Raw genomic sequence first — 21,368 nt, forward strand, 5'->3', positions numbered from 1 at the left:
CTGCGAAATAGCGCTTGATTTGGGAGACTGACTGCGAAATATCGCTTGATTTAGGAGACTGACTGCGAAATATCGCTTGATTTAGGAGACTGCCTGCGAAATATCGCTTGATTTGGGAGACTGACTGCGAAATAGCGCTTGATTTGGGAGATTGACTGCGAAATAGCGCTTGATTTGGGAGATTGACTGCGAAATATCACTTGATTTAGGAGACTGCCTGCGAAATATCGCTTGATTTAGGAGACTGACTGCGAAATATCGCTTGATTTAGGAGACTGCCTGCGAAATATCGCTTGATTTGGGAGACTGACAGCTTGCGAAATATCGCTTGATTTGGGAGACTGCTAGACAATGCCTAGCAATCCTGTTTGCCTTGAAACTCACTTCAGCTTGTCAGGGACTGGAATTTGTCAAGAAACTGGTATTTGTCAAGGACTGATATGTCTAGCAACGGACAGAATGTCAGTTCAGATTCGGTCAGAAGTCGGAAACTGCTGAAATGCCCCAGTGAAAGGAGAGCGTGGGTGAACGACTGAAGCTCATCTCCAGGAAGATCAGACCCCTGGAGAAGGGAACGACCACCAGAGACAGCTCTGAAATGCTAACGCAAGTGGTTTTTTAATAGCCCCGCCTCGCTCAGGCACATGTATGTCTGTATTGTGCAATCCTATGGATGTGTGTACCTGCACCAGATAAATTTTGGATAAAATGTGCTTTTGGAGGAGCGATCCCCCACGCACCCGGCGCCAAATAAACATGCCTGCTTTGTAACTCTCTCCGAGTTGTAGAGTTTGATCCGTGCGTCACGCTGACCCGGGGTGTCCATGCAGCAAAGCCCCCGTTGCCCCACTGGAGCACAAGAACCCGGAGGGGAGGAAGGGGAGAGGCGCGTTAGGCAACCTGCCCCCTCCTGAGACAGCCCACAGCACGAAAAAGCACTCGCATCCTGCCAAGTTTGTCCCCGTGCACAGAGGTGGGCACCTCCTGTGTGCTCTGGGCTGGCACAGCCTCCCCGAGTCGTGATCTGGAAAGTCTCATTTTTAAGGGACAATGTGTCTTTCATTACCCACAGCAATTTATTTCGCTGTCCCGTACCCGCGGTGTCAAAAGGAGGGCAGGAAAGCTGGTGGCGGGGCTGGCAGGCGTGTCCCAGAGGAGCAGCTGAGGGCTCTGGGTGGTGCACGGCGCGGAGCCATTGGGCACCAAAGCCAGCTCGGGTCGGAACCAAGAGGTTCCCCTCGTTTTCAGGGCCCAAAGCGCCATTTGTAGCACCAGCCCATCCTGTCAGTGCCCACCGCCCCACTTTTAGGGCCAAAATCCTCACTATTCGGGTCCCAACCCGTCTGCTCTGACCCCCGGCCTTTTCTGGGGGCCCAAATTCCATCCTGAGGGCCTAAACGCGGGAGGCCCAGCCCGTTGCCTGGCAACGCCCGCCCAGAAGTCAGGGGGGCGCCAGTGGGCCCAGGACAGCCAGTGCCATTTGAGTAGGCGGGGCCAAGTCACGTGATTGACAGTGAGCAAAGAGCCAATCCCAGGAAGCATCGCCCCAGGGCAGGGCGGGCACTGTGCCTGCAGAGAGTGACAGCCCGGGCCGCCAATCAGATGGAGGCCGAGCTGTGCAGCGCAGCGGCCTGGCCGGCAGAAGAAAGAGGATTTCTTGCGCGCTGAGGCCAAATTCACCCGCTGGCCTGTGCTCCTGCAAGAACAGCTGGGCGCAGTGCTCTGCAGCGCACAGTGTGCCCATCCGTCCCCAGCCTTTCCGTCTGCAGCGCCGTCGGTTGGCGTCAGACCAGGCCAGAGGCCGCTGCTGCTGCTTCAGCCCCAGGGAGGTGGGGTCCCTTGAAATGAGAGCGCTGGCGTGTGGGCAGTGCCAGCCACGGCGTCTGTGGGGACACAGAGCTGTGCCTGTGGCTGAAACGGCCGCTTCTGCCAAGCTCGTGGGCCCCGAAGGGCCCCTCTGGGCCTGGATTTGTGCTGTTGAGCCATCTGAATTCTCCAGGTCCTGGCCCAACTGCCCTTGTGTGAAGCCCTGCCTTGTGCCTACAGATCCTTTGGCTGTGTGACCCTGCCCCATGTCATGAGCCAGGAGGAGTTCCCAGGGGAATACTGCTGCCCTGAAGAGAAGAGGTGAAGGTGCTTCTCTCTGCTGCTAATGTAGCTCCCGGCCAGAAAGACTGACCTGCCTCAAGCTGCTGCAACCTCTGTCAGGTCTTGAGGGGTCTTCATCTGGATGAGAACATGCAGGGAAATAACCAGGCCGTGGTATCCAGATGGCAATGTCTGCCTGGTGAAACGGGGCTGAAGGCGCTGTCCTTTGTCTGCTGCTCTGAGGCAGGAAGGAGTCTTACTGAAATAGCGGCGATGCTCCCTGTGAAGCAGAAGTTAATCTGCAGAGACCTGGTTTGGAAGTGCTCTGGTTTGCCATCTTATGCAACTGGAGTTTCCCGCTGTGCTCGTGACGGCCAGCCAAGCAGTTCTGTTTCCTTAGCTGCAGAAGCATCTCTGTCCGTGAGATGAAGATGAGGGATCTGAGCCACAGTCAGCAGGCACTGACCTCCCTTGAGCCCCGTGCCAGAGCCTGCCCAAGAGCCCTGGGCAGGGGCACTCGGGTGAAACGCATCCGTTTGAAGGGAGCCCCGGTGCGCAGAGCGATGGAGCGCGGAGGCCGTGTGGAGCTCCTGGGTGAGGGAGTCAGGGGGAGCCTGGGTTCAGGAGAGAGTGGAGAGCTGTGTGTGTCAGGCTGTGCTTCTCGGGGTGCTTCGTGAGAGCGACAGGGCCGGCTGTGCTGGGCTGTGCGCGTGGGTGTCAGCCTGTGCCCAGAGCCCTGCCACGGGCAGGCTGGGAGGTGCGAGGTGCCAGCAGAGCAGGGCAGCGGGCTGAAGCAGGGTCCAAGTTATCACCAAGCGTGCCGGAGAGAAGAGCAGCTGGCCCCTTCTGAGGGCAGCGCTGGCACCTCTGTGGGCTGTGTGGGACTTGGCTTTTGGCATATTGGGCCAGAGTGGGTGTTTGCAGGTGGTGTGTGGCTCTGCTCACGGTCAGTCCTGCAGGCTAGCTGGCTTGGTCTCAGCCCTGGCACAGGTGATAGAGCTGGGAGGAAGCCTTTGGGTGCTGCCATGAGTTTCTCTGGCCGCTGCTGTGTTTCAGGGTAACACCCCGAGGGATGTGGCTGTGCTGGAGCGGGGAGGCTGTGCTGGCGGCAATGTCAGAGATGCCTGCAGTGGCCATTGTGTGCTTTCCCTGAGCTGCTGTTGCTGCTGTGAGATGAGGCCCTGCTAGCCAGGCGCCCTGGTGTGCCTGCCCCAGCAAAGGAGGGAAGTGCGGCTGGTTTCTGTGGCGCTGGGGCAGCAAGGAGCGGGTCAGAGATCCCTGCTGATGGCGTGCGCTGCTCCTGCGGGAGTGGGTGGGCGCTGAGCGTCCCCGTCCCCTCTGCCTCCGTGTCTTCCATGGTGTTCCGAAGCCGCCTCCTCCCCTCTGTGTCCCTGCTGTCGCCATGGCGGTGTTGGGATGCCCTTGTTGCTACGGGAACGAGGGCAACAGTCCGGCTGAGAGCTGGGACCAAGCGGGTGAGTGTGCCTCGGTGTCCCCGCGGCGTGGGAAAGGTGAGGGATGCTGGTGAGCACCCCCGTGCTGACGTGGCTGCGTCTTGTCCCCTCTGAAAGAGGGAGGGCAGCCGTCGGTGCCGCTGAGCCCAGGCTGCTGAGGGTCGGGAGGAGGGGCTGGGGAGCGCGGCTGGGCAGAGACCCAGGGCTGTGGGGGAGCTCGCGGAGGGCTGACACCCCCTGTCCCACGCAGCGGTGTGGGGGCACCCCTTGTGTGAGAGGGGGGAGAGAGGCAGGGCTGCGCCTGGGCCAGGGCCACCTCGGGCCTGACAAAGCTCTCCTGGGAGCAGGTTGTGCTCCCGTCCTGTGGGATCCCTTCCCCTGCGACCAAGCTGCTTTTCTGGGGGAGGATTTGAGGGGTGAGGTGGCCTGTGGAGCAGAGTGGGGGCTCTGCTGCTGCCTGAGAGGCACCTGGGGGCGGCAGCGCTTTCCGTGTCAGGGCCTGGGAGCTGGAGCCCCTTCTTCCCCCGCAGAGCTGGACAGGGAGCAAGCTTTGCTCCCCAAAAGACAAACTGCCAAAACTTCTTCCTTTCTTCCCATGGGATGCCCTTGTGACTGCATCCAGGCTGTGGGTTAAACGTGGAGGGGACAGAGGCTGCCTGCCTCGCGGCTGCTGCTGTTGCCCTCCTCATCTTGCACGTGGCCTTTTGCATGTTCTGGCTCAGCCTGTCAATGAGGGGTGAGATTATTTGTGCTTGCTCTGTCTATAAAATGCGGTGAAGGCTTATGATGAGAAGTGCAACAGCTGGCCCAGCTGGAAGGGACTGCAAAGCTGACTCACCGCGACTCCCCTTGCGTTTTAAACCCATGGGTGGTTTTCTGGGGAGCGGTTCCTGCGTACACCTAGGGAAAACAGCAAGGCTGGACTGCTCCAGGAGGGTGCAGATTTCTCAGACAATCTGATCCCCACAGGAGTCTTCCTGTGATTTCCAGGAACTTGGAATGGGCTCTTGACAGGAGCCCCTCAGGAGTGGTACGGCTTCGCTCACCTGCTGCTCTGGATTCAGCCATGCACAGTCAGCTCTGACCGCGCGTCTGGCTGCTGGCTGCTGCCCTGGGGATCCACTCATAGTCCTTTGGGTTCTGCTCTTCCCTTCCAAAGTCGCCAGCTGCGTGGGAGCTCTGATGCATTGTGACCCAAAATGAAATGTGGGCCAGATGCCCGGCCAAGAGTGAATAAAAAGGCAGAGCTGGTGCAAGTTGGGAAGGCAGGAGAGCAGAGGGAAATGCTGGGAGAAGAGACAGTCGTAGTGTAAGGCCTTAAGGCAGGAGCCATAGCTGTACATGACAGCATGTGGAGCTGTGGATCTCCAGCAGCCTCTTGGAAGGGAGCTTGGTCCACCTCAGTGTCAGCTGAGAGTCGGCGTTTGTTTAAAGAGCGAGCAGGAAGGTTTAACACCAGGCTCCTGGTCATTCTCTCAGCTGTGCTGGAGCTTTTGCACTGAATTGCAGGGTGACAGTGCCGCAGGGAGAAAGCACAGAGGAACTGGAATAAAAGGTGATAACAAAAGGGAAATCGTGCTGCTGTGGAGTGGGCCGTTGGCCTGGCAGGGCATGGTGGTCTGCGCTGGGTCCCCCTGGGGAATGCAACGCCTGGCTCCATCCAGACAGCCTAGCACCATTCCTCTGTAAGAGTTTCTCGGGTGCAATGTCCTGCGCGGCTCGTTGGCAAGCTTTGATAAATGAGCTTTGCCAGTTAGCAGCCTTGCAGATTCACCTCCAGAGCAGAGCCATCAGGTCTCCTTTTCAAGCGAGCTCCCCTGTGTCAGCATGAATCCCAGGAGAAGTTGTACATTAATGTCAATGAAAACCTGCCAGCTGCCAGCTGGGTATGAAGGTGTTGGCTGGGTAGCCCTTGGCTGATGGCAGAGCAGTGGGTGCCTCTGAGGCTAGTGATGGGCTCCGCACGGGATGCAGAGACAAGAGAAGAGGGCTGGTGGGATCCTACGTGGTCGCTGAGGCCACTTCTCTTGTCTGCCTTCCTGGGGTTGTGTGGATCCCTGGCCTTTGAGACAAAACTGCATCTGGTGCTGATGTTTGGGTGGTTTCAGGAGGCTCAGTGGCTGTGGTCTCTCTGGGGGAGCAGGCAGAGCTCTGCTGACAGGTTTTGCTTTGGTTGTCGTCTTCCAGAAACAGAAGTGAGTGCTTCAGTCCTTCAGGGGCTGTTGAGAAGCGCTACCTAACTCTTGGGAAAGAAGACTTTGGTGCTTTTGATCAACCGGTTTTGCAGAGCTGTTCTTCATGCTCTCAGCAGTATCGCCCGGCCACGTGGCTGCTGCGGTGGGATTTGAGCAGTCCTGGCTTCCTCTGCCCTTGAGCCTTTGTGCAAACCTGGCCACCCTTGTTGGGGAGCCAGCAGCGATAAAGTAGCTTCCCTTGGCGCGCGCTCCAGAAGAGAGACTGGAGGGGGAAATAACCTTCTCCTGAGGATGGGCATCCCTTGGGTGGGCAAAACCGGGTTATTGAGGTGAATCTATTAAAAGACACAGTGAGTGTTTCTTGTACACGAAGGAATCCATTTCCATTGCATATTCATTTTGCTTTCTGTCTAGCTGTAGTTATTTATCTTACAATGTCACTGCAGCGTTAATCTCGGGGAAACGTCTGTTGATCCTGTGTTCTCACAGTGCGTCTTCCTAAAGCTCAAAGCAGCTGCACTGTTGAGGCAAAGGGCGGTAGGTGTGGGGCAGTGGCGGTTGGCTGTTCCCTAAGGGATGGGGGGCCGATGTGGATAACATTGGTGCCAGGGCAGGGACCCCACCACGGGGGCCAGCCCAGCATCCAGGTGGGCAGATGAGGCTGCAAACCCTGCAGCTCCCAAATAGCATCTTCAGAGGAAGCCAGCTGAGGCAGCAGCTCCCAAGGGGAAGGTGAAACGGCAGCCAAGCTGTTCCGCCATCCACTTGCAGCCAGGACAGGCCAGCTCGGCATCCGAAGCAGCGAGACCTGCAGGAAGCACCTTGGAAAAATGCTCTGGGTCTCAAGCGCCAAAGGCTGGTGTTGCTCTGTCCACAGCAACTGAGATGATGTTCTTCACGCAGCTTTTCTTCCGTGAGGCAAACAGACCAGCTAGTGGATGGTGATGAACTTAGGGGCAGCCAAGGTCTGGCTTTTGCTGAAGCTCTGAGCTGGGTCAGCCTTTTTGGAGGTGGCTTTATTGCGCAGTGTGCAGTGCGCTAAGGCCGTGGGGGTGCTGAGGCTGAGGGACTCCTTGGAAATGGCAGCTCCCATGACATTTTCCATCTCTGCTTCTCTTCTAGCTTGGTTCCGTGCTGCTGTTACTCTTTCAAGACGATGAAGAAAGGAGGACACACTCATCATCTCTGTGGGACAATGGAAGGTTTTGCCCCATCTCACCGGTGTGACCGTCTGCCTGCTATCCCAAACACCAAGGGCAAAGCTTCCTTGCAGAGCCGCAAGCCTGCCTGCCCTGTGTTTAAGCTCCATCCTCCGAGGATGGAGCTGATGCCAGGCCAGAGCATGGAGATGGTGCTGGAAGGCTTCTCCAGCACTCCCCAGGTGAGGTTGCCCCGAGGGCTGAGCCTTTCCCATCAGATCACCTGCGCTGGGACTTCTTCTGCAGCCCCTTGACATTTCCCTGAGAAAATGAGCAAGTGCTTTCAAGGAACTGTTGTAGTGGCACAAGCAAGCTGCCACCATGGCGGTACCAGTTGCTTTCCTTGCTGGCCACCATCAGTTGCTAAGGCTTTTTCATGTTTCTGTAGCTACCATAAACCCACCTTGCTGCTAGCAAAAGATGGGCAGAAGGAAGCATTACTAGCTCAGGGGCAAACGGCAGGTTACGAGGTGTCACGTGCTGAGGTGGAAGGGAAAGGCAGAGAAAAGATGCTACACTTTGACTAGGAGCACAGGCAGAAAGTAAAGAAAAATGCAAAAAAAAAATGCAAAGCTTCTGGGGGAAGCAGCGAATAAAACAAAACACCGGTGAAGGGAGGGAGTGTCTGGGAACGACATTTTTTTCCTCTGTAGACAAAGATGGACAGAGGGCTGCTCTAGCTCTAAGTCCTGGAGGAGAAAAACAAGCACATTGTGCCAGCTGTGGTGATCACAGTGACGGTCCCCACGTGGGAAACTGTTCCCAGGGATCACTGTATTTGACAGCTTGACTTTTGTCAGTGTTTCCATAACTGCCTGCCCCAGTCTCGCAGCCAGCCCCGCTGTCCCAAGGGCAGCCAGGTCTTGCGGCACCCTTGGATGGCAGCTCAGAGAGGGAAATTTCAGCAGGATTGCTGGCTGTTCTCCTCCCAGGCCCCTTCTTTCCAGGGGAAATCCAGCTCCGCAGAGAAGCTGCCGGCTAACCCTGCTGCGCATTCCCTGCCTGCAGCATTCCTGGGCACAGATGTTTAAGCGAATGGGAACTAAATCTGCATTAAGCTCCTGCTGGTATGAGTGGTTTGAAGGTTGTTTGAAAGCGTTGCCTCAGTGGTAGCTTGAAGAAGACTTGATTACTCCCCTCGCTGACTGTGATGAGACTGTCCCAGTGCAGCTCTGAGCCCACAGGTTTAGCTGAAGAGGAGACAAAGGTACCAGAAAGGAAATAAAGTGCTCAGGGCACTGGTGAGGGTGTCTTGCCTGGAAAGCTGAAAGGGCATCTGTGGGCACAGCTGTGGCTTTGTGGCTCCTGCAGTCAAAGCCAAGACTCTGGGAGTGGGCTTTCCACCTTCCTTGGGTCTTGAGAACTTAATACTCCTCAGGCTGGTCAGAAGCCCAACTCCCTGCCTTGCCCGTGCGACACAGATGATTTGGAAGGCTGTAGGCTCAGAGGAGGAGTTGGGTTGTGGTGTTGTACAAGAAGGAAGAGTGAGAAATGAAAGGAGGAATTGGAGAAGTGAAACCATGGGAAATGAGGAAAAAGTCTTGAATGTAAGAGCATCTGGCTTAAGCAGAGGCTTTTCTTGTGAAGGGCAAGACCTCTCTTTCCTGGGGTGCTTTAGGAGGGCAGAGTACACGAGTGATCCCCTCTTGACCTGAAAGCAGGCTGGCTCCTTGGGTTTTTCCATGGATCCTTTCCACTAAGCTTCCAAGGCAGGGTCTGCTGGCGTTGGCCCTTCCAGCACCTCCTTCCCTTCATATGGTTCTATATTTTTAATCAGCTCCAACAGCTCTCCGTACGTATTGTGCTTAGCAAGGGGGCACATCAAAGCAATAATCCTTTGTGGCAGGGATTATTACGGCTGTAGGCAGCAGGTGACTCACAGGTGCCTTTTGTGGACGTTGGGGTGTAGCATTATGGACACTGGCGTGCAGAATAAATAGGAAGCAGCATCAAAAGAAAAGGGGGCTCTTGAGGAGACCAGTGGCTGTCACTTCATGGCAGCAGTACGGTCCGTGGCTGGGTGATGGTAAATGCAGGGTGTGTTCTGGATGCCGTGCTAGCACCCGCCGGGTGACCTGCGACTCTTGCACACAGGTGGTGAAGGAGCGGCTGCTGTGTCACGCCATCGTGGGAAGGGAGGGAAGGAAGAGGCAGATAATGCACATGGACCTCACGTGCGAGTTCATTGCTCCCGTCCTGCAAATGTCCTCCAGGGCAATCACTTTCCGGGTGGAGAAGGTAAGTCTCGGGACTGCATCCTGGCATTTAATAGCGTGGCCGAGGCCTGAAAGCCTGTGGGGTGCGTGTGCTTGTGCTCAAGGAGGAAATGAAAGAGCTTCTCCAAGTCAGAGACGGGACTTCTTTTTAACTTCAGCCAAGTAAAACTGAGATGACAGCTGCTGCGCTGAAGGGGATCATGGCCACATCCAGAGAGACACAAGGTTCTGCAGTCAGTGTGAAGGGAGGTTCTTGAGGATCCTCCAAGGCACGGTGAAGTCTGAACAGCAGTCCTGTAGGGAAGCAGAGGAAAACTGAGATTGCTGTCAGCTCCTCAGGGTGATGAGCAAAACCTGTCATCTCTTGTCTCTCTTTGCCTTCTCTGACATTGGTATGGATGCTAGCTCTTCGCATTTCCCCAACACTCACCTTCTTCAAAGGACCTGCAGACGTCTTCAGCTGCAGCGCTGAGAACAACCCAATTCAGGTGCCCTTTAGTCTCTGGATCCCAACTCCTGCGTGAACTTTCCCTCTCCCATGAGATAAACATGGGTCTGACAAAGAGAAGATATTTCAGTGTTTAGTTTCTGTGTTTTCAGGTGTCTCCTCTGGTTCCCAGGCATCCTGAGAAGCACAAAATCCTGTGAGCTGGCAGATTTAATTAGAAGCTTTTCAGCTCTCCCTGATGTCTGCCTGTGGTGTGCTTGATGCCACGCGCTCCGATTTATGGAGGGCTATGGCACTGCAGCTGTTTGATATCAGCACGCACAGCACTAGTTTTCCAGACACTGTCTGGTTTCTATAAACCATGCAGGAAACCCAGAGCAATGCCCCCTGTAGCAGGGGCCTCAGGAGACAGGTTGCTACCGGGCAGCTGAGGTTTCTCGCTGACTGTGTGTGCGTGTAAATGTTCCAAACTAACCTCAGGCTACTGCAGGCTCTCCACTACAGGGTAAATCCTATTCCCTCCGCTGTCCCCACACGGGATGCTGCAGTTTCTGAACATGGAGAGCATCTGATAGTCTTAGAGGAAAAACTTTTGGAAGGATACAAACTAATGAAAATCGTAAATAGAGATGTATGCATGTCTGGGGTTGAAAAAGTTGCAATGCGTCAGAAAGGGAAGGAGGTCCATGGCCACTTGAACTTGATTTTTTCCCCTTGTCTTCTGTTTCTGTAGCAACCCAGTGATGTCCTTTGCCTTCAGTACAAGTCTCTTTCTTTAAAAAACGACTCCTCCCTGCCAGTCAGCCTTGTCCTGGCCTTAGAGCAACCCTTCTTCATCTGCGATGCGCACCGGCAGCCCCTCCCTGCAGATGTCCAGGTGAGCAGCCGTGGACCTTCCTGCTGGTGGGTGTTGGAGAGGGAGGAGTGTGGTGGCGCGTTTCTGGTGGGAGGCCCTCCAGTAGAGAAGTTGATACTTTAGAGTCAGCAGTAGACTGGCCTGAACTAAATCAGATTTGAGACGAGCTGCTGAAGGAAACAGAATATCATCTGAATTGGGGAAACACACCTGGCTCTAAGACATGGAGAGAAGGCAGCAGGCAACTAGGTCTGGGCAAGCCGGGTAGTAAAGGCGTCTCTTGGAAGCCGTCCCAGCTCTCCAGCCGCCATCCTCAGACCACTTCTGGAGCTGCTTGCTCTCTTGGAGGGCAGCTCTGCCTTCAGCCTGGTGCCTGCCCTGCTGTTAGTGGAAGGTGTGGGACGTGGACCCTGCTAAACACGTGTTGTTGTAGGCACGGCCACCACTTCTGTGCCGTGCTGGTGACTAGCCCCGGCAAGGGTGAGGACGCAGTGCTGTTGTGCTTGTGTTGAGTGTGAGGATAAAGAAGTTTTTCTAGAGTCAGGGGAAAAGGCCCTGGCTTGCCAGAGTGCTCCTTTGGTGATGTACTCAGCATACAGCTTTGGTGGGTTCCGAGTACAGTAGAACAATATTTCTTTCCCCCTTGTATCGCTATCGATGCAGAGCACAGAGATGTGAGCCTGAGGCAGTCTCAGAGAAGACTGCTGTGGTGCTTGCGGTCAGGTGCACACTGTCCAGAAAATGAAGCATGACCTGAAGCCCACGTAGGGGTCACACTTTGAGCATTGACACGTTTTATGCCCTCAGACCTTGGGACTTCATCAGCTGGTGGTGAATGCTTTTCATCTCCTTGCAGCCCATGAAGCTGGAGGTAGGGGTGGAGCTTCATCTCTTCATCGGCTTTAGCCCTGCTTATGAAAAGGATTTGAATAGCCGGGTAGCAGAGAAGACTCTCAAGATACAGTTTCTAGAGCACCCGCATGTGGAGCTGGTCCCCGTTAGGGGAGAGGTCTACTTTCCCAGTCTCCGCATCCAGACCACGGCCCTGGACTTTGGCGGCATCTTGAATGACACCGAAGAGGAGCGTTACGTCGAGATGACCAACTGCAGCCCGCTTCCTGTCCGGTACCACTGGATGCTCCTGCCAAACAGCCACGTGAGCCGGAGGAGGTATGTGCACCTCTGCCCTCTCCTTGAAGCTCTTCTTCCTGATGTCCTGCCTGTCCTTGGCAAAGACCAAGGCTGTTTGCCTGGGACCTGACAAACTGCTTTCCACTTTGCCTTGTGGAAATAACACCTGCCAGCTGTGGTCAGGGGAGATGCTCAGCAAACAGGTGATCTTCACCAGTTTGATGCTGGGAAGGAGACAATGTTCTCCAGCCAAGCTGGGGCTGCAGGATACTACCAGCACGTTTTGCAGAGCCGTAAGCTAAAATCCTGCTTTATTTCTGGAGCTACAAAGCCATGCTTAGGCCCTTGGACAAGCAGATGTATCATGTGGCCTCTTTTCCTTCCCTGCCAACTCTGTTTGTTGTCGTCTCGTACTAAGAAGCTACAACGGCACTGCCACCAGCACGCTGTGCTGCTGTCTCAGCCTCTTGCTGCTGTTTGGCTGTAGCCTCTGTACTGGTTCCCCTGGGAAGGAAAGCTGGCGTGGAAAGCTGCTTTCTCAGAGCTTGGTGGCCTGAGGCAAACAGCACCTTGGTGAAGTGAGTTTCCATCTGTTAACGTGCACGTCACCTTCACGAACCAGCTCTTGAGTGTTTCACAGCAAACGGCAGGTTCTGCTGTGGCTTCGGGTACAGCTGTAGATGTTGGCGGGAGGACTTGTCTGAGCATCCCTGGCGAGCAGGGCTGTCCAGCGCTGGCCTGTGGGTTCCAAGCCCAGGACCAGTCTTCCAGTTGCGCTGGAGCCCATCTCTCAACACATTGCTAGCAGTTCCTCCCGCTGTGGCCTCTCTGCACAGGGCAAACGTCTGGTCCGGACAGTTTTAATTACAGCAGCAAACGATGTTGCTGTAACGCTGTAGGAAACGAAGCCAAGTTTACCATTGGACATGGAAGTGCTGCTATTCCAAATACAAGAGATCACCACGAAACAGTTTTGTTGAGGGAACTGGGATCTGGCCCGGAGGAGACGAGCTGTTGGACCTGGAAATGAGCTGTTGCTCCGAGCAGGGCTTGGGGGAGAAGTCCTGGGAACTGGGGTAGCCCGTTCACAGCTGAGCCTTACCAAGTAACAACAAGTCTTCAGTGTGGCCCTTCTTGATGCACGGCGCCTTCAAGAACAGACCCTAAAAGGCAGAGGGAGGTCTGCAAGAGCAGGTGGAGGGAGGTGGGCAGGGAAGGAGGAGCAGGGCTGTAAGCTCTGCTTGGAGGCCTCTGCCATCTCCTGCTGAATTAGACTAGGGTTTAAGTACAAGCAGGCTCCATCCCTGCTCCGGCCTGATCGCACTTAGAGAACGCTACCAGCACTGCTGCTTGCTTGGACGGACCTACAGCTGTGGGTAATTGTCAAGGGAAATTTCAGGAGAAATATCCAGTAGAGCTGCAGATTCTCTCACTTAGGCCCTCTGGGTGTGGAAGGCACGGTCTGCAGGGGTGGGTGCTTTCAGGAGGGCACTGGGGGGTCTGTTGTAGCTCATCGCTGTCCAGATCTGCCCCTTTGTGTCTCAGTGTCACCTTTTTGCACAGTTCATGTGTCTTTTCTTGCTGCGCTTCTTACCTCCCCACAAGGCGTTCACCTCTGTCCTCTTCCACTTCTCCTTGCAACCAGTTACCAGCTGCCCGCACCAGCGCTATTCCAGCAGCGAGGCGCGTCATCCCCGGGCAGCGTGGCGAGGATCAAGACTCAGAGCCCGGTGAGGATGAAGGAACTGAGGCAGCTGGGGGAGGCAGAGCCCCTCGCCTTGAGAGCAGAGGATGTAAGTAGGAATGTGTCTCTCTCCTGCATTTCCAGTGTGGCAAGCAGTTACGCAGCTCCCGCTCCCACGGGTGGCTCTCGATGCTGCTCACAGAGCAGCTTTGCACCCCTCCAAGCACATCCCACAACACTACTGCAGCGACTGGTCACTGGAGAGGCTGTGCGGGACGTGTCATAGGATTGATGGAGGGCATTACCTCTGCTGCACCCATGGAGGGCATTATCCATCTTGTCTCTAATCGAGTGGTCAGCAGGAAATTTCTGCAGTAGATTTTGCTGTAGCATCTTGAGAGAGAGCAGCATGCAAATCAGAGAGAGAGTGCAAAGCATCAGGAGTCAGAGGAGCTGGGCTGGAGTCTTCCTAGGGGCTCCTAGGGCTCTCACCTCCAAGTCTTTGTGTTTCTCTAAAGGCAGTAAAACCTGTTTCTAAAGGCAGCAGAGAGAATTTGTTGCTGCCAGGAGACCTCCAAAGTACTTCAGTGTAGTGTATTAATGAATGCCTTAATGAGTGAGCAAGGGAGAAAAATTTTCCCGTGGTTACTGTGCTGGAAAGTGGAATGGATGCAGGCTGAGATGAGGATGATTTTGCCTGTGTTTGAGGGAGAGGTCCCTCCAGCCATGTCTGTCCTTTTCTCCAAGCCATGGCTCCCCTTCTGCACCCATTTCAGTGCTCGACATCTTGATCTCTCCTCCCTCGCTTCCAGGTTTTCGACATCCTGCCGCTGCACGGTGTGCTGCAGCCAGGCGAGAGCCAGCGAGTCACCTTCACTTTCTTTGGCCACGCCAACATTGTTGCCCGCGCCATGGCGCTGTGCAGGGTGGAGGGAGGCCCGACCTACAAGATGGCGTTGAGTGGGGAGGCTTCGCTCATCAGCTACCACCTAGACGTCATGGAGATTGACTACGGGCTGCAGGTACCGTGCACTTCTCTTGGCAGAGGTCCTTGTCACGAAACCACCACCAGCGCATTGCTGCCACCTAGGTCCAGGGCTCTCTCCCCTTCCCAGCTACTTTTTGAGTGATACGTCCTGCATCCAGGCTGGGTTTTGATGGCCATCTCCACCCCTGCTCCCCCAAAATTGGCAGTTCCTCCTCTTCAAGGTCACTCATGCTGCCTCCTGGGGCAGGCAGGATCCCAGAGGTGATCTCCAGGGGGACATGCCCCAAGACATCCATCCACTGATCCGCTCCTAAAGCCTGAGGTCCAAGGAGATGCTCTCTTTCCATGCTCTTGATTAACCAACACAGTAAACCAGGGAGGAAGTGAACTTGGGCTTCCCGTCACTGTAGCTGGAGAGAATGTCCCACAATGATCCCTGCTTTGCTTCTTTTCAGCTCAAAACCCCCCAGATATTTCCAGCTGTTGGCCCTGTACATGTTGCACGTCCATCTCCCTTTGTCGCTGTCACTGCAAGCTCTGCAAATACTTGCGTGCGGGTGCCTGTTCTTCTGAAATGTCTTGGTGCCTCCTCCTTTCTTTCAGCCAGCTGTTAGATGACACCTTGAAGTGCAGAGGGCTGGCATCCTCTTTGGTTTCTTGATTACTGATCTGTCTATGGTTGGTATTGCCCCTCTGCATGCCGCCATCACTCTCTGTTCCTGTGCAGGGCTAAGAGCTACCCTGTGGCTGTGGGCTCCCCAGCCTGACCTGGGAGAGTCAAGTGCCCGTATCTTCTCTGCAGTCCCTGCTTCTCTCTTGCGTTGTGTTCATTTGCTCTCATCCCAATGCAAGCAGCAGGAGACTCCCAGCAGCAGACTGGTGTGTGTAACTTCCTGCTCCTCTGCCCTCTCTTCAGCCGTTTCACAAAGTCGCGGAAGCAGAGCTCACCCTGCAGAACAGCGGCAAGGTGGGAATCACCTACGCGGTGCTAAGCCCCAGCACGGCCACTGCAGACAGCCCGCTGCCCGGCGTGCCCCTGGTTGTGCCCAGCACGGTGAGTAGCACAAGCGATGAACCCTGGGCCTGTCTCAGGCTGCCCAGGAGAGGGTGAGAGGGAAAAAAGGGAAAAAAGACAAGACCCACAGAAGCAGCCAGGAGAGACAGGGCTGTAAGCAATTGCTGCTGGGGGGCAGAGAGGGTCAAGCAGGTGCGGGCCTGAGAGAGTTCCTTAACGGCTGCTGCTGGCGGGTGGCCCTGCTGTCACACAGCACCCACCGGCGGGAGGCACGAGTGCTTGGGGAGCTCTCTGGCCCCCAGCTGCTGAGCTCTCTGCTCATGCTGGCGCTGGAGCCGGATGGCGCAGACTCTGCTGAGGGTCGCCTTCCCCCGGTTGTGTGATTGGACAGGACTTATTCCTGGTGCGAGCCTGCACAAACCCTGCCTGCCCCCTGCCAGCACTAAGCAGGGGAGACTGAAATACTTTCTTGTTTGGGCGTGAAGGTCCTTTGCCAGAAATGGTGACAGCCCCTGTACTGGTCCCTCACTGCTCCAGCTTTGCTGCTCTGCAGCAGCTTTGTGGGGCAGTGAGGGGGGCCAGGGAGGAGCGGGGCTGTGGAATAGCAAGGAGAGGAGTTTGCAGCACCCCACCATCCCAGCTTCTCCGTTCTGCGTGGGTGTCTTTGAGCTGAAGCAGTGTTCCTATCTATGTCCCTTTGTGCAATGGGAAGAGGAAGCCAAATGGCTTTCACGTTTCCTCATGCCTGTCTCCGAAAAGGGCTGAGACGCTGATGCCCCCTTCCCGCGAGCTCCCGAAAGCACAGCTCTGCTTGGGCCCGGGCAGTGGTTGCTGTAGTTGCTTCATGGGCCCGGGCAGCTTGGCAGGGCTGGCTTTCGCTGCAGCTGTGTTGTGTGCTGCAGTAAGGGCACAGGAGACCAAGTGGCAGGATGTGTCCCGCTCAGCAGCTTCTCCCTGCAGCGTGGAGGGGAGCCGGGAGCTGAGGGTCCAGCCCAGTGTGCAGAGGGCGAGCTGCAAAAGCTGAGACCATGTCCTGTCACCTCGAGCAGTGGTGCTGTCTGCTTGTAGTTGCTCCTGACCTGGCTGGTGTCAGCCCAGCCCGGGACTCCGACAGCCCTTCTGGAAGCCCAGAGAGGAGGTGGCCTTCCTGGCAGCACCTTCTTCCCTGGATCTCCTCCTGCACTGGGCTCCTGCTTCTCCAGAGATGTACGTTTGCAGATCACTGTGAGTCTGGAGAGACTCGAGCACCCTGGGTGCAACCACACAGGCAGGAGACGTTTGGTTGGGATCTGTGAATACGTCGGCGCTCAACACCAGCCTGGGCACCACTGACGTGCTGGGACAGGAGCTGCCGGCCCGTCTGAGAGTGCGGGCACTTCCCTCATCTTGCGTGGCGGCTGGCAAAAGAGCCTTTCTTCCCTCAGCTTGGCTCTGGCTGGCAGAGGGCACACCTCGTGAGCAGAAGAGCTGTGCTCACGCTGAGCAAAGGGCAGGCAGTGCTGTGGGAATGCAGCCTTAGGAGCCCTCTGAAGGACACAGTGCATCCTGGTGCAGGAGATGTGAGCTTTGGGACAGAAGAAGGCCAGAAGGCCATGTTGTCTGACCCTTTCTGAGCCTGGAGAACATGCCTTCTCTTGGCAGCATGTCTATCGTCTGAGCCATCCCTCCACCAAAGCCTCTTTGGTGCATTCCCTCCCTCTTCTCCCGCGCTCTGCAGGGTTACGTTGGACCTGGCACGCGGAAAGTTCTCAAAGTCTATTACCTGCCGGGAGTGCCTGGAGGCTTCTGCAGGACTTTCCAGATCCGAGTGGCTCACCTGGAGCCAGAAGAAATTTCCCTGAAAGGAGAGGGGAGCTTTCCCAGGATCTGCTTGGACCTGCCCAGGAACGTCAAAGGTAAGCACTGCCCGTCTGCTCCCCAGGAAGGCCCTGGGGTTTTTTTCCCCCATGTTATATGTCCCTAGGGCATCTTGCTTGAGGAATGTGTTTCTGGGAGAGGCCAGCGTTAGGGGAATGGGGCTTCCCAGCTTGAATGGGAATGGTGCTGTGCCCACACTTGTATTTGTGGATGTTCTCTTCCTTCAGGAAATGAAAAATATGAGAAGCTGCTCAAAGAGGCGAAAGAAAAGGTGGAAAAAGACAGCCAGAGGGACGAAGCAGTTGTTCTGAGGGAGGCTGCGGCAGCGGAGCCACCCATGGACAACTCGCAGAGTCTGGTGAGGAACAACTGCTTCCCTCTTTGGCACAGGGTGCTCCCCCTGTGTCCTTTGGGCCCCTTGCACCCCACAGCAGGCTTCCTGGGGTCCTGCTGGCACTTGGGACCTCCCTGCCCACACCTGCCCATGGTCATGCATCAACTCAGCATTGCCCATGGGCTGCCCACCTCAGGGCATTGTCCCTCCCATAGATGCACCAGCTTCCTGACTGCCCCAGGGAGGGATCCTGAAGACCCTGCTCAAGGCATCGAATTGATGGTTCTTTGTGCTGGCGCTGCAGGTCATGGCTGGGGTGTCTGTGGCTCACAACAATGGGGACAATCTGTTTAACAGGGCCTGCAGCGACAGGACAAGGGGTCATTGTTTTTAACTACAAGAGGCCAGATTCACACCAGGAATAAGGAGAATTTTTTTTATGATGAGAGTGTTGAAGCAGTGGCCCAGGTTGCCCAGAGAGGTGGTGGATGCCCCATCCCTGGAGACGTTCAAGGTCAGGCTGGACAGGGCTCTGAGCAAGCTGATCTGGTTGGAGATGTCCCTGCTCGCTGCAGGGGGTTGGACTGGATGATTTCTGAAGTTCCTTTCCAACCCAAACCATTCCAGGATTCTAGGATTCTCTGAACCCAAGCCCTGCCAGGTTTACAGAGTTAATCGCAGCAGCCTGACTTGTGCCCTGGGGTTGTGCTGTCGGTGCTCAGCTCCAAGTGGCACCGGCCCAACAAAAGGTTCCCTTTTCAAGAGAGCTTTTGTCCAAGCTGCTTTGGCACCGGCTGGGCGCAGGCACTCGGAGCACTGGAAGGTTCCTGGCTTGTCCGTCTGCCTCTCTGACGAGATCAGCTTTTGTAACAGTGACGGGCAGGCGAAGGCGCTGGAGTTCATTTCCCTAGAGATAAGGTCCTGGCTAAGAGAGCAGGAGGTGTCACAGACACTGAGCAGTGAGCCAGGAGGACCCCATCACCCCTCTCCACAAGAGCAGGCTGGGATCCTGTTTCAGAGACAGGGTTGTGCCTTGGGAAGGACCTTTGCTAACCAGCCACTGTCTTTCCTTGTCATCAGTTGGACACTCGGCTGCAGATGCAGATGGAGCAGATGCTGGTAGAGGAACACGCCCTGGCACAGCAGAAAGCTCTTGCCTCCCATCCCCCGGAGGAGACAGCCTTTGACCAGCGTGCTCGTCAGAGCCTTCTCAAGTCAGTGGGGACTCCCATAGCCTATCTCCAGGCACCCCGAGGGTAACAGCCAGAGGCGCAGCCCTGCTGCTGCTGTTTTGGGGACAGATCTGGTTGCAGAGCGGTGGGGGCAAATCCTATTTCAGGGTCCTGAAGCAAGTTCAGGCTTGGGCTGTACCCCTGGCTCAGCAGTTCCACGGAGACCAGTGGAGGTCCAGTGAACTTGTCTGCAGTGGCTTTTCATAGCACACGAGCGGTGACCAGTATCCATTTTAAAGTAACTTTATTTTAAGGTCCCTTTGCTAGTTGAGGAAGCCTAGAACCTACACTCCCTGGGACTTGCCAAAGTCTTACTACCAGATAGTCAGGCCTTGGGATTCACTGACTAGAGCTGAGTTTCTACAGCAGTGGACACAGAAATACCCACATTTTTTGCATCGTCCACCCACTTGGAAACGTAGCCAGGCTGTGGTTTAAGAACTGTCCTTACTCGTCCTTTCAGGGCTCAGCTGCCCGAGTACATCCTGGACCTTGGCTCCGTCATTCCTGGTGACATCCACACGCACAGCGTGAAGATCACCAACACTGGCCACTTCCCTGTGTCCTTCCATGCCGATGGACAGGTCCTGCGTGACACAGGTAACCAGTGCTGGAGAGACTTCTCGTGGGCTTGAAGGAGCCTTGTCTGACAAAGTAGCTTCAGCTGCTGGCCATGGGGAGTTTTTTGAGTGCTTCTTTGTCTAGTTCTTCCTCCTTGCGACCCTCTCTACCTGCTGCTTTGGAGCCTGACTTCTCCTGGCCAGCAGGACCCAGAGACCTGGCCTGCCTGTGACTGCCCTAACACTTCCCAGGGGGCTAGATGGGCTGATCAGCGTGGTCACCTCTCAGCAACCTCTGCTCTTGACTGCCAGGAGTGTCATCTGAGTTTCTTTGTGCACTCTGGGCTTGTGTTACAAGCAGACGGACTCTTTGGGGTTTGGAAGTGCATTGCTTAGAGTTCATAAAGATGTCACGCTTGTGTTCAGCCTTTATTGAGAACGTGGCCTGTGAGGTCCTGTGTTGTATGGAAACAGGCTTCTGAAGCAGGCCTTTGAGGTAAGGCTGCACTGCCATCCAACGGTGACTCGCTGTGTCTGAGGGGTGGTCAGGTGTCTCCTCTAAGTTGTTTTCCAGGGAGCACCATGGCATGGAGGGATCTTAGTTGGAAATTCCCCTTTGGAGAGGTCTGTGCATCCTTCCGTGGGATGCCTGAAGAAGAAATTGCTGGAGGTCCTGAAATGATAGATTTCCTTTTTACCGTGTGGACCTTGGATTCTGGCTGTGAAAACCCTTTGTCCGTGTGTGGTGAGAAGGGAGAAAGAGTGGCAGGCTTCTCCGGAGAAGCCAAGGGGTCCTTCAGAGAGCCAGCAGCCAGGACACTCGTATGGCCTTAACACGCTTGTGACACATTGATGTGGGTTGTGCCTCTCAGCTGCTTTATTTTCATCTGTTCAAGGTTTCAGTGTGGAGCCTGCCCGTGTGAAACGTCTGCCCTGCTGGGAGACAGAGACTTTTGAGGTGCGCTTCGACCCACAAAGTGCCAAGCTGCCGCTGGGAGAGGTGGACGTGCTCCTGCCCATCAAGGTACCGCATGCTTCCTCACCTCCCTCACCACCTTTCAGGGCAGGTGGCAGCTTGGGACAGCAGCAGATGTCACCTGGGCTTTCAGCGGGATGCTCTGTCCTTCACTAGGTAACAGGGGGCCCCACATTTCACGTCCGTCTCCGTGCCAACGTTGCTGTGCCGTCCCTCTGCCTCTCCAAGGATACAGTGGAGTTCTCCACTGTCCAGTGCGGACAGTGCCAGGAAGAAACCATCCAGCTCCACAATCCACTCCAGGTCCCCTGCAAATGGTTCACCACCAGGAGTGAGCCTGTTAAGAAGGTAAAGCACAGACTCCGTGGAACGCGTAACGTCGTGGTTGGGCTTTCTTTGCCCCTCTTGCCCTTTCTGCGCCTGTGGCTGCCTGAGCCCTTGGGCTACAGCCCACCTGAGGAAGCTTTAGAGGTACAGAGCAAATCTGGTTTGCCTGCACCTGTTCACTAGCTGATGCTTCACTTCTTTGCCAGCTTCACCCATTGCTCCTCTTCTGACAGTGCATCTGCGCACCCTGCCTGCACATTTTCCCTCCAGTTCTAGGCCAGTGGTGGCTGTGGCTGGTTTGGACGTGGGTGCTCGCAGCACCATGACAGTATCTCAGAGCACTGCAGGAACCGAGAGTCTGTCCTCACAGACCAAGGAGACCTCACACGATTGGTTTCTGTGCTCAGGTGGACAAACGTTTGTCGGTGCGCATGCATCGGAAGCTGCTCCAGGAGTTGAAGGCCAAGCCCTGTGTCTTCGAGGTGCTGCCCCCAGCTGGAGTCCTCGCTCCAGGACAGCGATGCCACGTGCAAGTCAGGTTTTCACCTGTGGAAGAGGTGAGATTGGCGAGGCAGAAACACCTGATAGACCAATTTAGGTCCATCTGATAAACAAATATGCGGTTCCCCTGCACACCAGGACTCATCCTGCTCACTCACCCCCAGGAGGTCTGTCAGGGCAGTGTGGTAACGAGAGCCCAGCGTGGGGAGGAGGAGATGAGGTCTACCTCCGCATGGAGCTTTCTGCAAGCCCCGTCCCCACTGTGCCTCGGTTTCCCTTGCAGCACAGCCTTCTGAGAGGGGCTTTG

General features: G+C 55.7%; 1 protein-coding gene across 1 annotated transcript in view; it reads left to right on the top strand.

Moving 5' to 3' along the window:
* Nucleotides 1-3,490: 3,490 nt before the first annotated feature.
* Nucleotides 3,491-21,368, top strand: part of LOC147600337 (axonemal central pair apparatus protein HYDIN-like) — a 39,247-nt gene continuing 21,369 nt past the window's right edge. The window contains exons 1-16 of the mRNA XM_086751226.1: nucleotides 3,491-3,563; nucleotides 6,615-6,678; nucleotides 6,860-7,118; nucleotides 9,031-9,174; nucleotides 10,334-10,477; nucleotides 11,313-11,626; nucleotides 13,233-13,380; nucleotides 14,084-14,293; nucleotides 15,176-15,313; nucleotides 16,992-17,169; nucleotides 17,359-17,489; nucleotides 18,546-18,679; nucleotides 19,161-19,297; nucleotides 20,154-20,281; nucleotides 20,390-20,581; nucleotides 20,968-21,117. Of these exons, the coding sequence (XP_086607352.1) occupies nucleotides 3,491-3,563; nucleotides 6,615-6,678; nucleotides 6,860-7,118; nucleotides 9,031-9,174; nucleotides 10,334-10,477; nucleotides 11,313-11,626; nucleotides 13,233-13,380; nucleotides 14,084-14,293; nucleotides 15,176-15,313; nucleotides 16,992-17,169; nucleotides 17,359-17,489; nucleotides 18,546-18,679; nucleotides 19,161-19,297; nucleotides 20,154-20,281; nucleotides 20,390-20,581; nucleotides 20,968-21,117 (2,544 nt within the window). The remainder of the gene's footprint in view (nucleotides 3,564-6,614; nucleotides 6,679-6,859; nucleotides 7,119-9,030; nucleotides 9,175-10,333; nucleotides 10,478-11,312; nucleotides 11,627-13,232; nucleotides 13,381-14,083; nucleotides 14,294-15,175; nucleotides 15,314-16,991; nucleotides 17,170-17,358; nucleotides 17,490-18,545; nucleotides 18,680-19,160; nucleotides 19,298-20,153; nucleotides 20,282-20,389; nucleotides 20,582-20,967; nucleotides 21,118-21,368) is intronic.

This window comes from Chlamydotis macqueenii, chromosome 6 (genome assembly GCF_036417535.1).
Source record: "Chlamydotis macqueenii isolate bChlMac1 chromosome 6, bChlMac1.mat, whole genome shotgun sequence".
NCBI lineage: Eukaryota > Metazoa > Chordata > Aves > Otidiformes > Otididae > Chlamydotis > Chlamydotis macqueenii.